General features: G+C 33.4%; 1 protein-coding gene across 1 annotated transcript in view; it reads right to left on the reverse strand.

Annotated features, from left to right (window-relative positions):
- LOC149792352 (solute carrier family 49 member 4-like) overlaps positions 1–16,611 on the reverse strand; it is a 31,330-nt gene extending 14,719 nt beyond the window's left edge. The window contains exons 1-5 of the mRNA XM_089969561.1: positions 16,523–16,611; positions 14,351–14,397; positions 13,306–13,359; positions 8,804–8,933; positions 5,974–6,082 (exon numbers count right to left, since the gene is read on the reverse strand). Of these exons, the coding sequence (XP_089825687.1) occupies positions 5,974–6,082; positions 8,804–8,933; positions 13,306–13,359; positions 14,351–14,397; positions 16,523–16,611 (429 nt within the window). The remainder of the gene's footprint in view (positions 1–5,973; positions 6,083–8,803; positions 8,934–13,305; positions 13,360–14,350; positions 14,398–16,522) is intronic.
- Between the last annotated feature and the right edge of the window lie 764 nt (positions 16,612–17,375).

The raw sequence follows: 17,375 nt of genomic DNA on the forward strand, positions 1-17,375 counted from the left end.
AATGGATTCTGCCTATGCAAAGCTGAAAGTTCAGCTGGTGACGTAGAATATGTGGTTTTACCTATGCTCCAGATGAATACAGCCATTTAGAATATGTATGGCTTTACCTATGACATTATTGAATATAGCCAGTCATGCAGAATGTATCTGGCATCACCTATGCTACAGATGAATATAGCTAATGATGTAGAATATATCTGAATTCACCTTATGCTACAGCTTGATACAGCTTAGTTGTAAAATATATGAGATTAATTGTGCTATGGCTTGACATAGCTAAAGATGAACATAAATGGCATTACCTACAGTACAGCTTATGTGAATTTTGGAAACCCCATGCATCATGGTGAGAGACTTAATCATTGCCACTTTCACTCTACGATAACACACTGCGACAGAGCAATAAAATACTAACAAATCACCACTGCACCTTGGCTGGTATACAGGTGGTATATCCACTGTGAAGTGGTTGGTCAGCATTATTGATTGACATTTAAGCAGCCAATCAGTGAAGACCACCCATGGAAACAGTAAGACATCACGAGTGATTAACAATCAAATACCATATCAGCAATCAGTGATCTTTGTTTTAATCATATGCATGGATAATAGAAATTAATTTTAAAAGTCCTGTATATTTCATACATTTAGAAACCTGAAGAGCAGACTTGATGAGAGTCCCTTCAGGAGTTTCTCTAGAACAGTGGAAATTCATCCTACTGTTTAAGCATGCAAAGTATTTCTATGAGGTATGGACAATTAAATTCCAGATAGCAGCAGCTTCTGTTTAAAAATACAAACAACTAAAAAGAAAACACTGAATTTAAACTTAAATGAGAACCATATGACTGTTTAGTATTTAAGCAGCACTGGCCGTGTCATGAGACTGAATGTACATGTACACAACTATCAACTAGTTCAATTCTGAATGCATGTTTATTATATGGGACTGGCCATTTAATGTTATGGGACTAGATTATTATTTCCAATTATTTTTCATTATTTCAATCATCACAAGATAATATTTTTTCAAGTAGCGCATGGAAAGGCAAAGTGATTTTTTTTATACCACAGTTCAGAATAAGAGAAATAGTTTAGCAAGTATTTACCTACCCCTTTTAGAAACTTAAATGGTCTCTCCCTAATAAAGACTTGGCTTCAGCTGACGATCAGCAGAAATCAAGGCTTTGACCATGATAAACACTGTTATATAATACAAGTAGCTCAAATTATGTGCAGTCATATCAGTGGAAGTTTTACAGACTGACATTCAAATAGTCAGTGAATGAAGACCAACCATGAATAGACTGAAATGTCACGTGATTTACTATCAGATACCATTTCAAGAATCAGGTGATCTCCATTTCCTACAATAACTAATAGAAGGCATATGTCTTGACCATTCTATACATCTAGAGAAGGTTGATCAACCTCTTATGCAATGCATGTAAACTTTTACTTTGAAAATATGGAAACCATCCCCAAAAACAATTGACCTGATCTAGAAGTGGGCACTATCAGAACTTGTGCAATATTGTTTCACATCAGTCAAATATGAATGTGCATTTTTTGTAAAATGCAGAGAGTGCAATGATAATGAACTTCATATGATACATAACAAAGTATATTGCATGAACTGCAACACAAATAAGGAAATGAATGCATCTGTACATTCCAATAACATAGTATTGAGAGATTTTTTTTAAAAAAAGATTACAAATTTACTTATAAAATACCTGTTAGCACTTTCTGGTTTTTGTTCCATTTTAAGCAGAGGACTCGCTAATATGCAGTAGAAAGCACTAAACCAGTCAGAGGTGTAGGTTTTAAAAAAATGTCATCTTCTTTTTCAAACAGACTTGAAAATGTGGCTGTACCTCTGAAAAAAATAGCATTGCAAACCCAAACTGGATCATTTCTACCTTTTGCTTATGACTGACCTGACTTGACTAAAAATCAGTCATGGTAGATTCTCTTTCCCTGTAGCTATTTCTATCATCTCTTTTGATCACGCTAAACTATTTAAATTTGATATGGAAATTGTTTTTGACCTTTATGTTCAGGTTCTGTTTACCTGTCTTTCCCAAATGTGGTGTATACAATTCAGTGTTTCACGATGACACCATTTTTACTTTGTGCTACAACAAGAGTACTATAAACATTTTCCCCCTAAATCTTCTGATGCTAATTTTATAACAGCATTTACAATGGTCACCATGTTTATTTCTGTAGAACATACACTCAAGCTAATTCTTTATTAGGGAGAACCATTTAAGTTTCCAAAAGGTTATATTATTTGAAGCAATTTTCCTTGTGTTGAATGAAAGAATATAAAATACCCCAATCGGAAAGAACAAGATGAAGAGTACATGCCTTTATCAGTGCCATGTGGTATAAATGTAGTCAGAATTGAACTAAAGTTCATAGTTGTGTACATGCCTCGTGACTGGGTCATTACCTTTGAAGGACAAACACGTGGGTCACATTAAAGTGTAACTTCAGTTCTCTGCTTTTGTGTTTTGGTCTTTTGTGGTTTTCTTAAAAACAGAAGCAGCTGTCAGTTGGAATTAAAATGTACACAGAGGATTTTTCATGTTTAAACAGTATGATAACTTTGCATTGTTCATGAGAAAATCAACAAGGCCTCATCAAGTTGGTGCAACATTCTGTTTCAGATTTCTATGAATAAAGTAAAAAAAATATTTTTGAAAAATGTGTCAATCAGTTGTTTGTAAATGAAATAAGTACAGTAGCATTTTACAGCTTTCAAAGCACTGCAACTATGTTATTATTTAAAATTGATTTGGCATCATATCTATTACACAGTCTTCATCTGAGCACAGAAATGTTTATAATCATCTGATAATGATGTGGATAAATTGGCATCTCTCTCTCTCACTCTCTCTTCATAAGCCTCTAAAGAGAATGCTTGCTTGGGTCATAACACAGTAAAACATGTCCATTTGATAAAGACCATGTTCACTCCATGGTGGTTGACCTCAAAGACTCCATAAGAAAGCAGGGTGTGCAGAACAATAATTCTCTGTGAGCCATTACAACAATTCCATCTGGAGGCATCAAGAGATGGTATGATTTGTTTCTTAATCCTCTCCTCTCTCCCTCCACCTTCAGATTGATGCTTGGTGTTCTGAAAATACTTGTGAGCTATGCTGTATGATACAGCTTAATACAGCCAAGATGAAGAGCATATGTCTTTACCAAAACTACAACTGAATACAGCCAAGATGTTTATTATATCTGTATTTACCTATGATACAGCTGGATACAGCCAGTGATGTGGAATATATGTAGTTTGTAAAATTAATTTTTAAGTATGACAAATTACTGAGATGGCATCAGTTTTTTTTTCTACACGTTGTTATGAGTCTATGCTCCTAATAAAAGTAACAGGAAAGAGTGACGACAAACTTTGTACAATTTAACAAATAAGTTATTTCCCTAGAATAAAAAGTGAGAAATGAGAACAAAGAACTTACAGTATTGTGAATTAAATCCAAAAATAATCCAAGAATTAAAACACCAGTCCTATCAATGAAAAGTCCTAACTGAATCACTCTTCAAATCCTGATGAAAATCCAAAATGGAAGGTAATGATGTCTGTAATAGTTAGCGTTGTACTGATGTGTCAACAGTCTCTTGTTGAATCACAGAAAATATTCCAGTTTTTGAATTCTGAATAATTTCCAGGGAATGTCTTTGTCCAAGAATTATCAGAGCACTTTTGTATTTCCAGGGAAACAGTCAATTGAATTCAATAATCTGAAGAAATAAAAACTCAGCCCAAACTGGACATAACATAAAACAACATAATTGCAATGGCAGTAGCTGGTACAGGAAAGTAACATTTCCATTGGTCAAAATGTTACCATGTGATCAAAATGAATTGCGTTCATTTCCGTATGAACTGTAAGGAGAACTACTTTTCCACTTCTATAAATAGAGTCACGTGTACAGCATAAGATAAACACTGCCAGTGAAGGCAGACACGAAGTAAGCATTAAAGGAAAACAACATTCTTACATTTTTTTAATAAAAAAATTGAATAAATGTGGCTTCCATTGGTTGAAGAACTGGCATTATGATGACCTTATTACGATCAAGTAGGACAATCCCAAGTGCTATATATAGCTACGTAACAGGAAAAATCCAAACATGTATTACTACGCTCAATTAAGATTTCTATTTTTAATGATGCAAACAAAATAACATAACGAATAATTGAAATTTCAGTTATAAGAGTTTAACGTTGTTGTTTCTGAGTTTATCGTGGTATAAACTGTCAGTTGCCTACTCACACAGCTTACATAACGCCCTTTGGGTGTTATTTGCTGTGGGAATCGGCAACTGACAGTTTATACCACGATAAACTCAGAAAAAATGTTAAACTCTTACTTGACGTCTCAAGTGTTAAGGCAAGACTGATAGAATTCTTATCATAACATATGACATATAACATGGGTGGTCTTGCAGTTATATGACTAACTAAAACGCAAAACAGATTCCCAGATGGGGGTGAAGAGTTCATCCTTCTAGAAAGAACAGAAGTTTGTTACATGATAAATATCATGTCATCGAGGTCTGACCTTGACTCAGCTTAAAATTCTTAATCTGAGAACATTTTTTTTTAAAACAAGGTCAGCAACTAGTTACAATGTTTCAATTATTAGTTGTTTACATTGAAAATAAAAAATATTTAAAAAAGATCAATCAGAACTGAAATCTATTCTGGACAATATCAAATCAAGTAAACAATATTACATTACAATAGCATGTAATGGAATAAAAAAAAATTAAAACTAAGAACCAATATGGCCAATTTTAGGGCATGTCACAAATTATGGATGATTTCCCAAGGTCTCATACCTGTTTCACTGACTTTATCCCATCCACTTGATAGTTATTGCAAGCATTAAACATATTTACGTATTTTCCATTTTCATCATTTAATACGAGATAGAAATCACAACATCATTTTATGTCCCATCTCTCCGAGAGTTCATAATGCAATCACACACATACTGCATAATAAGTGATGTCATAATGATGACATCATAATAGAATGACAAACATACAGGTAGCAAGTTATGTCATACTGATGACATTATAATACAATCATGACAAATATACAGGTAACAAGTGATGTTATACAGATGACATGACATCATAATATAATGCCAAGCATACCAGGTAACAAGCGATGTCATACTGATGACATTATAATACAATGACAAATATATTGGTAACAAGTGGTCATACTGATGACATTATAATACAATGACAAATATACAGGTAACAAGTGATGTCATACTGATGACATTATAACACAATTACAAGCATGCTAGGTAACAAGTGATGTCAGGTTGATAACATTGTAATATAATGACAAATATACTAGATAACACATAATGTCATACTTATCATATGGTAATGCAGATAATGGAATTTTGTGGGGTAGATAACACTTTTCTTCTTCAGTCAATGTGATACTGATCTTGGACCTTTTGATTGATAGGCTTGTTTCTTACTACAGGTACAAGCCATTCACAAAGTTGTCATAACCACGTATGATGGAAAATTTAAGCAATTGAGCAAAAACAACTTTTCTTTCAGTAACAGTTACCCTGGCTGTTAACCTTTGAAACTTTAAATCAACTGGGTTCTTCATATGTGCAAGTGATCAACAGCATTTGGTAACTGTTGGTGGTGGAGAACAAGTTTTCTTTATTTGACCTTGACATCTGACCCTGAAATCAAGTTTGTTTTTTCCTGATATAGAAACCATCCAAAACATTTGAGAACTGTAGATCTTAGGCAACTTAAGTTATTGCAAAGGAAATACATTTTTACAGAAGATGGCGACACATTCATATGAACACATTAATGGAAGACGTCATAACATAATACATTCCTCCTTCATCAAGAGTATAAAAAATGATCAACTCTAACATTTACCTGTGAAATTCCAATTGGATTTAGATTAACATCTATCACAGATGCCCAAACACCTAAAACACCCGTAGGAATAGAGTATGCCAGAACAATTAACCACAGCGAACCATTGCTGAAAAGGATAGATAAAGAAAACTGTCATTGATTTGGTAAATACACTGATCCCTCGTTATAAAGCCTTATTATACTATTGCCCTTCCCATAATGTAAGCAGAGTCATGAATCTCATTAAGTTGTATTTCAAGCGAAGTGTCCATCAGACTTATTTACTGAAAACAGGTCTGCCTGAAAAACTTTGATCATGCCGATGAAATGCGTAATTTTATTTTCCTGTTATTGGAAGATCACTAAACTATTAATATTTCTCATGAATTCCCCTTGCCATTATGAAGACCATCTACTTATCATACTTCTACCGAAGGCTGTAAGCTTTGTGTACCAAAGGAAGCATGTAATCACAGGTGCTTTCATCTGTTGTATGTTTCTCTTGAAGTCAATGTTAGTCTTGCATTTTCTTGTGCAGATGTGATAAAGTGACTATTTAGTATTTAAAGCTAGTTTTAACAAATGTCACGGAATTGTGTATGAGTTATATCAATATGTATATGCTGTCAAAAATGTACTCGGGTTTCATTGCCACGTACAGCATCACCCGATGGTGGTATATTTTTTCGGCTCTAGTTATTTTGAAATAATGAGTGAAACTCAAACCATGCTGCACGTGCAAATTGCCAGCAGTGGAAAACCTAAGTACCTAGCTGTGCATATCTGTCACAGGTAGTATACATATAGAGGAAATTGTCAATAACCAAATTACATTACAACAAGTCTTGTCAGGAAGCTTACCTCTTTATGGGAGCAAATCTCCAGCTGTAGAGGTAATGAAATTTAAGTATTCTTTATTACTATTCATTTTATATGACAGAATTGTTTCATACTTTAGATGTTTTAGAATTTATTCTAAATCCTACAGAGAGTCAATACCTAGGTTACACAATGCCATATTAGAAATACTATAGTCCGGTTCGAGTTAGCTATTTGTTGTAACTGAACAGACAAATTGAATTTAATTATACACTGCATTCATTGAACAATTAATGCAACGGGTAACGAATTCATGTGCATGCATGTGCAACATATATCAATGCAGAAGTACGTAACCGTGTCATATGTACTACACAGTTTAGTTGTTATAATTTTAGCTGCCTTATACATGGTTTGATGTGGAGTCACATAACTCTGTGTGGTTTCTTGTGACACATACGCTGTGTCTGGTGACGTTGGTTGAGAAGAGTGTACTGGTTTTCTCGATGTGAGGGACCAGGGCTTCGCGACCATCGGGTCTGTGTTGAATGTGAGGGCTCTCGAGGGATCCTTCAACAGAATGAGAGGGGCGGACCGTGCGTGGGTGCTTCCCTGACCATTGATTAGAGCGAGTGGAACTGGAGTTACATCTTGGATGTCAAATGGGCACCACGATAGTTATATATATTATGTGTTCCACGTTATTTTCACTATTGCTGTCTGAGCAAATTTACATGCATTTCAATATCGTTATATGAATGATACATTCAAATTTACATGCTTTTCAATATCGTTTTATGAACGATACATTCAAATTGACATGCATTTCAATATCGTCACATGATCGATACATTCAAATTTACATACATTTCAATATCGTTATATGAACGATACATTCAAGACTTTGCTTATATTGGGGTGTATATCATATACTTTTATTTTGTTGATCGGTGATAGGACTTAATTCACGTTTGTTTGAAATTCCATTTGTTAAATTCATGTTTTTTCTCGTTGAGTTAATATTGTTGTTGATAGTTCCATGTTAGGAACTTTATAATATTCCTTATCTTTTTGTTTAGAATGGTATCAGATTTGTTAATATTTAATTTGCATTTATAAATAAACATCTTATAAACGCAGTTGCTTTGGTGTCTTCCCTAATCCATTCCCAACCCAGCTTCATCTTGTGACAACAAATAAGGAATAAATATTTATAGTTCCAATAGACAACATAATAATAAGAATATAATATTATAATAGTTAATAATAAATAAAAAATTATATTAACTTATCAGACAGTTACTTTCTAATCATAATGTTTATACATCTTCACACTTTGTAGACTTCCAGATCATAACCTACCAGTTTGTTATGATGCACGATGCATGTCAATGACATCAAGATAATTAGATGATATAACCATTAAAAGCTTTAGTATAAATCAATTATTACAAACATTCAAACTTTCATTATTGCTGATGTAGCTGATGAAATCGGAGCTATCTAACGAACCTTTTCTTATAGAAAATCAACCAGCATGATGCCATACAAGATAGTTTCTCTCATGAATTAATGAATATCCTTAGCTGGAATATGGTCATGGTTGTTTATTTTGTCAGTTCAGCACCTTTTACCTAAACACCTCTCTCTCCCTCTCTCTTGTTACTTAAAAATCTAGTTATTTCTAAACCTTTTCTACTAATCCATTTAAACGTATATATACATGTACATGTTTGCATTTCTACTATATCTTCATTCCAACTCTTTATCATACCTATCAACATGTATTATTTACATGCATATTTTGTGATACCTTGAAATATCAGCCTACAGTTTTAAGGCATCAACCAACAAAGATAAAATATCTAGCAAAAGTTAAAAGAAATTTAATTCAATTTCTTTAAAATATCCCATGTTTCATCTTATCCTATCTTTTTAACCATGATGGGATATTATGTTTGGGGCAAGCTCTGATTTTCCAAGGGCAGCCTGAATGTTCCTGCTTGCAAATCCCCATAATAAGTCTTACCACATTAGTTTGACAAGTCCTTTCCTGTATGAGGTCCTTTCTATGGATGCTGTGATACTGGGTGGGAGGGGTGGTCGACTTGGGAAGTATATCAGTGTTAAAATAAATAGCAAACCAGCAGCACCAAACTCTGAAATTGATAGTTCAATTAAACGTTCCTATTATAGTGAAATTTTGTTGAAACTTAATTCATACAAGAATGATACAATTTATGACACACCCTCACTATAATGCCCTTTATTACAATGTAAGTATAGAAATGGATATACATGTGTATATGTTCTTGATGAGTTTTTAAGTATTATTGATTGGCACCAAAAATTAAGCACAGGAAATCATATGCATCAAAAACGATTAAATTTTGTTGCGTTTTTCTGATTTTTGAGCAGTGTAGGATCTAAATAGTCCTAATTCAAACATAAAAAGTTCAGGTCCTTCCTCTATAAGACCCGACAATGTATTACAATCTTTTTTTTATATTTCTTCTCACGATTTTAGAATTCGCAAAATTGTGATTATCAAAGAGATGCTAAAGGAAACAATCAAGCTACCCTGGCATTCTTGGGTCATCATTGTTTTTTTGTATAATTATCTACTGCATCTCTGTCTTTGTTTCTCAATGCACAAACTAGGAACCAAGAGAAACTTTTACTGGTCATATTGGACATATTGTTTAAGGAGTCATTTTCAGAAGAAGTGTGAATATTTTCATGCTTTTGTTGGTGATAAATGAAGTGACATTTGTAGGACTTTTTATTAACGAAATGTGCCTATGATAGATGTATATGTCAGGGTGAGGGTTATTGCTTTTCATTAATGAAATGTGTTTATGATTAATCTTAATATTATAGTGAGAATTATTGCTTTTCTGTAATGAAATAAGAATTTACAGACCTTGATATTAAGTGTACGGGTCATTGTTTTTAAGTAATTAAATGTGCCTATGATAAATCTTGATGTTAGAATCAGGGTTATTGCTTTTAAGCAATTAAATGTTTCTGTGATAAATATTGATGTTAGAGGGTGAGGGTTATTGTTTTTAAGTAATTAAATGTGTCTATGATAAATCTTGATATTAGAGTGATGGTTATTGCTTTTCAGTAATTACATGTGTCTATGATAAATCTTGATATTAGAGTGATGGTTATTGCTTTTCAGTAATTACATGTGTCTATGATAAATCTTCATATTAGAGTGATGGTTATTGCTTTTCAGTAATTACATGTGTCTATGATAAATCTTGATGTTAGAGTACAGGAGAAGAGGGTAAAATCACAATCATGGCATTGGATTTCTTGTCCAAAAGGGCATTGTGAACAGCATTATGGGTTGTTGCCCAGTCTCAAGCAGGTTTATTACCATCTGCCTGAGGGCGACTCCCTTCAACATCACAACCATACAGGCCTATGCAGCCAAATCTGACTATGATGACAACAAACTGGAGAATTTTTATGATCAACTGAAAGATGACAACTCACCCAAGAAGGACATTTTGTCTGTAAAAGGAGACTGCAATGCAAAAGTGGGAGTTGACTCACAAACTAGGAATGCACTTGCGGACCCGTCTGTAACGCCAAAATCTAATGAAAGAGGACTGAGGCTCTTGGAATTTGCCACTGAAAATGATCTTTTCGTAGCCAACACATTCTGCTCCCATGCATCATCTAGAAGATGGCACAGTCCAGGTTGTCAACAACACAACCAGACTGACTATATCTTACTGAAAACATGATTCAGCAAAGGACTGAATAGCACCAGAACACTAAATTTCCTAAGAGCAGATATTGGAAATGATCATAATTTATTAATGACATTTCACCTCCACCTGAAAATAATCAGAAAGCCTATCCAACCAAAATCATATTTGACCTTGAAAGAATTCAAGATCCAAAAAGTCAGAGAAGCCTTGCAAGAAAAGATAGGTGGTACATTTTGCATCTCTGGTAACTCTAGACCATCAATAATCCAACCTAGAGTCCTTAAAAACCATACTGGCACAGCCAGCAAGATCATTGGCAAACATTGTTGAATAAAGAAACCTCGAACTATTAGACAAAAGAAAAGAACTGAAAAAGGGAAAAGTGATCATGAGGGAGCTAAAAAATACAGATTGAAAACAACATAATCAGAAAAAAGGCAAGATAAAGGCATAGAAGTACTGGATAGAAAGACGATGCTGTAAAATCAAACACAGTCTGGGCAGAAACAAAAGTGAGAAGGCATATCAACTGGTGAAAGATCTCACAAACATAAATCAAGGGAAATCATACACCATCAAGACAAAACAGGAAAATACCACAGAGAAGATCAAGAGATCATAAAGCTCTAATGTTACGTTTCAGGATCGAATCAACAGTAACACAAGAAAGAGCCAACACATCAAGCTTTGAAAAATACAACAGATAATTTATTTCCCTGGAAAAATACTGTAAAAAATGAAACAAAAATATGTTGACTTATGGTTTCCAGAATGTATCCAAAAATAATACAAGAGTAATACACAAATATACATTTTTTAAGTCCTAATATTGAAATGTTTAAACGATTTCAAGTTTGAGTCCCGATGAAGAATCCAAGATGGAAGGTGATGACGTATGCTGTAGCCTGTACTGTGTTGACATCTACAGTTCCTTGTACAAACACAATAATTTAGCCTTCAGTCTTGGAAATCCAGATAACATTTTCAATAACTGTCCTTGTTCAAGAATTCTGTATGAATGCAATAATGTTTCCAGAGAAACGAATTAATCTTTTAGAGTCCAAATAATCTGAAGAAACTTAAAAAATAACTCAAAAACTCAAAATTTCAATGCTGGTCACAACAGAAGAAAACAACTTGACATCAAGTGTTTAAAAGCCTGGAATCTCCTATCTCTCTCTCTAAACATCACTATTAATGCTAATATCCAGCCAGTAGCTACAAAAGCTCCTTTTCTAGTGATTATCTGTTAATACAGGCATACACTCATCAAGCAGCATGCAATAATCCCCAAATTCATCTTTAAATGCCTCATGATTCAGGTGTGGAGCAACTCAAAAACAAAGGTGTCTCTACTAGTGAAATAAAATATATGTGCAAGGTATACTGAAAAACAAATTTGCAAGGTATAACATTAGCTTCTTTCGATTTGTCATGGACTCATTATAACATAGTTATAGTTGTTACCCATAAACCCTTAGTCCTACAAAGTAAGACCTCGACCAGATATTTGTTTGTGCATCATGGTTTTACTGCCAATACCAGTGCTGTGTTGATTTACATCGGAACGTTAATTCAAAGTTTCAGGAATATCTCACCCACATGGCAATGTTCCACTTCAGTGTTTTTCTACAAATTAAAGTTATAATGTCTATGTCAGACATTACTTACACTGATGTCTTTTTCCTAATAAATTAAAATTCTAACACAAGCAAATGTTTTCAAGTTCCGTTGGCCTCCCTTTCAATTGGCTGGAATGTGATGGAAGTTGGGAATACCAAAATCGGTTCAAAGGATCATAAGAATCTTGAACAAAACAAATCCATCCAAACAATTTCTTCAATATCAATAGACTTTTATTCGTTTCGTTAAAGAAGGTTACTTCAAATTAACCTCATTTCCGCATTCCTGGCTTCCATCACTTTCCAAAGCATATTAGAATAGACCCCATGTTGCTTGCAAATAGCTAAAAAAGATTCTGTGTCATGCTCAATTTTTTAAAACAATTATGTCCAGACTTCTGGGACTAACAAATTTGTTTTAAAATTGTTTATCACAAAATCTTGAATTTTTAGAAGAAAAAAACCTAAGAAAATGATTTTACTGGTGTACAACCATGAAAATGAAAATAAAAACATAAAAATTACAGTCAACCCATATAAGTTGGCAGGTGTGCTGTATGCACCAGCCCAGTTAGTACAAGATTTAATGACCTTTATACACCAGCCCATAATACAAGATTTACCTACCTATATACACCAGCCAATAATACAAGATATACCTACCTATATATACCATCCCATAATACAAGATTTACCTACTTATATACATTAGCCCATAATACAAGATTTTCCTACCTATATACACTAGCCCATAATACAAGATATACCTACCTATATAAACCATCCCATAATAAAACATTCAACTACTGATATAGAACAGCATTATGCAAATTGCCCATAATTCAAGAGTTACCTACCTATATACACTAGCCCATAATACAAGATTTACCTACCTATATACTCTAGCCCATAATACAAGATTTACCTACCTATATACACTAGCTCATAATACAAGATTTACCTACTTATATACACTAGCCAATGATACAAGATTTACCTACCTATATACACTAGCTCATAATACAAGATTTACCTACCTATATACACTAGCCAATGATACAAGATTTACCTACTTATGGACACTATCCCATAATACAAGATTTACCTACCTATATACACTAGCCCATAATACAAGATTTACCTACCTATATACACTAGCCCATAATACAAGTTTTACTTACCCATATACAGGAGATGCAATACTTGTGGCTTGAGTGTATTTTTATTTATAGCAGCTAAAAGACAAAATTAATGGAACAGACTGAAGTTTCTGTCAAATGTTTAAATTAAGCTATATTTCTGTGAATTAATTTAAACTGAAACATAAAAGTTAAGGCAACAATTATCCTGATGAAACTTTATTTAAAAAATTAATTTTTTTCTCAGACTAAAAGGAAATTATTGTTATCATCAGCAATGAAGAAATATCAGGCCAAAAATAATATAATTTATTTCATTACTACTTGAAGGCAATAATATCTCTGATACAGGTAGAAAGCATCTGTTTCACTAATTTTCCAGGAAAAATGACAGCTACATACCTAGTCATTTAATAATATAAAGCACTTTATAACTCTTTGGTTTATTTTGTTGTCACAATGAATCACAAATTTAAAGACCGAACAAAAAATTGGCCATGTGTGATACAGAAGCTGCCCCCATCAGCCACCATTGTTACTGACCGATTCTAAATGATGTACAAAGTTATTAAATAAATCAACTTCATTATTGTAATCTTGAAATAAACGTTTAGCTTTTAAGTGTGTTCATTTTACTTTAACCCCTCAAGAAATGAAAGAATTATAAAGCGCTTTATATTATTAAATGATCAGGTATGTAGCTGTCATTTTTGCTCTCTGCCTAAAATTTATATCATGCGAGATCATTAAGAATAAGCGGAAATAGGAAAAAGCATAAAGTATTTGAACACCAACATTAATGACAATGACAAAGAATATAGTATATGAAAAATGAATATTTATTGAAATCAAAAATCAGTCTTTGATTCCAGTAAAACTGCTGATAAAACATTTCAATCCTCATGATGGACAAATATGATAGATAGATAGACAGATAGACAGATAGATATATAGATAGAGAGAGGTAGATAGACAGGCAGACAGACAGATAAATAGATTTACAATCAGATAGACAGTTAGACAGATAGAAAGATAGATAGATAGACAGACAAACAGATAGATAGATAATCGTAAATTTATTACGTACAGGAGGGATCTGGATCATCCATCAAATTAAAATTGAACGGAGCAACTCTGAAACAGATATGATAAATTTAAATTAAAAAGTAAATTATATATTAAAATTTATGCACCATAAATTCCTTTTTAAATGAAAAACTGATTCCAAATAATTATGAAAACAGCTCTTTTGAGTGAAATAACAATTAAAAATAGCAGTAAACAACACAAAGTTCAGTGTCATGCAGCAGTACTATTGGTACTGGCCTGCCTATATGGCAGTTATAAGATTTTATTTTTACTAATCTAAATCTCATGATAATATATTTCCCACTGACATAAATTAGAAGATCCTGACAATTTTCAATTTTCTATGATTTGCCTGTTACACAGATCAAAGATCTTATGTAAGTTTTTCCAAAAGTTATTTCCCCTTCATCATGACTAGAGCTACCCTTTCCCAATATAAGTCCTATAATGTGGCAACAATTTCAAAAATTACATTTAATCTGATAGGGCACATTTTGACAACATTTTATAATTAAAAATCGGAATAAAATTTAAAAGAATGTATTAACTCAAATTAAAAATTGCATCCCAAAAGTCTGAGTATGAATAGTCAGTTTATTGATTTTGGCCCTTTATCATTTTGAAAAAAAAATTCACTATTGTGAAAGATGTGAAGAGAGCTGGAATTGGCAAACAATCCTTTGATATAATTGTTGTACCTTTCTGAGGTATTTGTAACATTGTAGCCAGAATACATGGGAGTGTCAACCAACTGGGGTACTGCATAATAAAGCTGAAAAAAGCAATGAATTATTATCCTTACTTCTTAAAGTCTAAGACCACACAATAAAAGGAAGCAAATTTCAACAAGGGCAGTCCGAAATTGACCATCATCAAGGAATATTCTGATCATATATCAGCTTCCTTGTCACATGCTCAAAAGAGGACAAATTCATTGAACCTAACTAGTCTCTATAAAAAAATACTGATAAGCTCATGTATCAGTTGAGCTGAACTGCAAACAACTTGACCCTTATATACCATTGCATAAAGTGTGAAAAGAAAAGGTTCTACATTTTTTTTCTACTGATTACTCTGAAAAACTGAACAGACTCTGATCTGCTGACACATTATGTGATGGCAATTTACTGTTGGATTCGACATACAATTGAGTACATATTTTTAGTCATCAGCCTCATATTGAGAAACTGACCTTAAATTTGTAAACATTTAGTCATGGAAAACATTGAACTGAAAATCTGCATTTAAATCAGGTTGTAGCAGCCTACTTGATGACAAAATTCTCTTCAAAACATATGTTTGAAACAAAAACTTGTGGAATAAACTATGTTTATGACTATGACTTATTTTATTCCAGCCACAAATTTGATACCGAATAGTTTTTAATGTGGTGACTCAAAGCAGCAGACTGTTGGAATCATTTCAGATATTGTCGTTTAAATGGAAATTAATCAGATCTGTATAAGATAAAACGTACATAGGTAGCCATTCTCAGGTATACGCTCTATCAATATGATGACTTCAATTTATATTTCCTGTTTGGTGGAGAGGGGCAAAGAGGAGGGAATTCAGTTAATTTAGCAAGAATTCATTTTAACCTCACATATAGGTTTAGTAACTGAATGGCATACATTTCACATACAAGTGAAGTATACTAAAATGCTTAATGCACCCACTAATAAAGCAAATAGTCAATTATAAGCTTTTTATAAGCAATAAATACAAGTGACCTATAAAGTGCATATAGGTTTTTTCCTAAAGGGATAGTAAAAGATTACATCTTTTAGTAAACGATTTTTCTTTGATAATACTTACCAAATCACATTATTGTCAGAGAAATAATCTCCATTACCTCTCAAATCCAACAACTTAGGAGAGATGAAAAACTTCTTTCCTATCTGTGTTCTTAATAGCTGAAGGGAAGAAACTCTTCCCACAACCTTTCATTATCTCCCTTCACCAACGCTAAATGACAAATTACCAGCTTTAGATTGAGCGATACCTCAAGGAAGATGCTTGCATTTGTAAGTAAGTGTGGGAGGGTTTAACAGTAATCATTTTCTGAGAAACATGATTTACTAAAAAATTTGCTTTCTCCTTCAAAACCATTACTTGATCACATTAGTGTTAGGAAAATAGGTATTAGGAGAGGAAATGCTAAGAATCCTACCTCTGGTCACCTTGAGAGCCAAAGGATTCTTCTTTGTATGAAGGCAAACCTAATATCTGACCAGCAAAACTGACAGTTATGTTAGCCATGATGGCAGTACCTGGGTAATTGACAAGGAAGCAAATGATATTTCCTTGCATTGCAAAATCACCAGCCAAATCCAGTGAATTTGGCAATGTTCTGCACCCATGTTAAAGCTGTGCTGACTTCAAACTGATACTTGATCTCTCGAGATGTTAAAAATGAAAACGTATTTCCTACATGATTTCTCATATCCTCTTTCCCTAGCTTGAGTGAGAGATGGAGGAATTTCTGGGCCTCATGGCACACTTCCGTGTATGTTTATGTAGATTATGAATACATCAATCAAATCCTGCAGTACCATGGAACCTTCAGATCTGGAACATAGATGGTTTAGGTCCACTGAAACGATATGTAACTCACTCATTCTGCACATTCTGAAACTAGAGTTATCAAGAAATATGTCTGCCAGCAGATTCAAGAAGGTACTGGCTTATGGCTCAAACAAATATGAAATGAATCATATCAACACCCAAGACAAGCATCAATTGGGAACTAGGATGAGAGATTTGGGCCTCTCAAATGTAAAGCTAGTTAATATGTCTGATAGACCCTTGCTGAGTACTATATCCACTTTACTGTGCTGTCTGAATGTGTCTTATATCATGGAATAGTAGCCTTTGGTCGTAGCGAGAGCAAACATTTTCTCCTTCAATAGCAGTGAAAAAGTCACTAAATTGTGGGATTAAAAAGTTTAAGGGACTATACTGTTGCTATAGTCAATGAAAACTCTCCTGTTTGCCTCATACACCTTCAAAGTGGAGGGCCTTCT

This window comes from Sinohyriopsis cumingii, chromosome 9 (genome assembly GCF_028554795.1).
Source record: "Sinohyriopsis cumingii isolate HCF-2022 chromosome 9, ASM2855479v2, whole genome shotgun sequence".
Taxonomy (NCBI): domain Eukaryota; kingdom Metazoa; phylum Mollusca; class Bivalvia; order Unionida; family Unionidae; genus Sinohyriopsis; species Sinohyriopsis cumingii.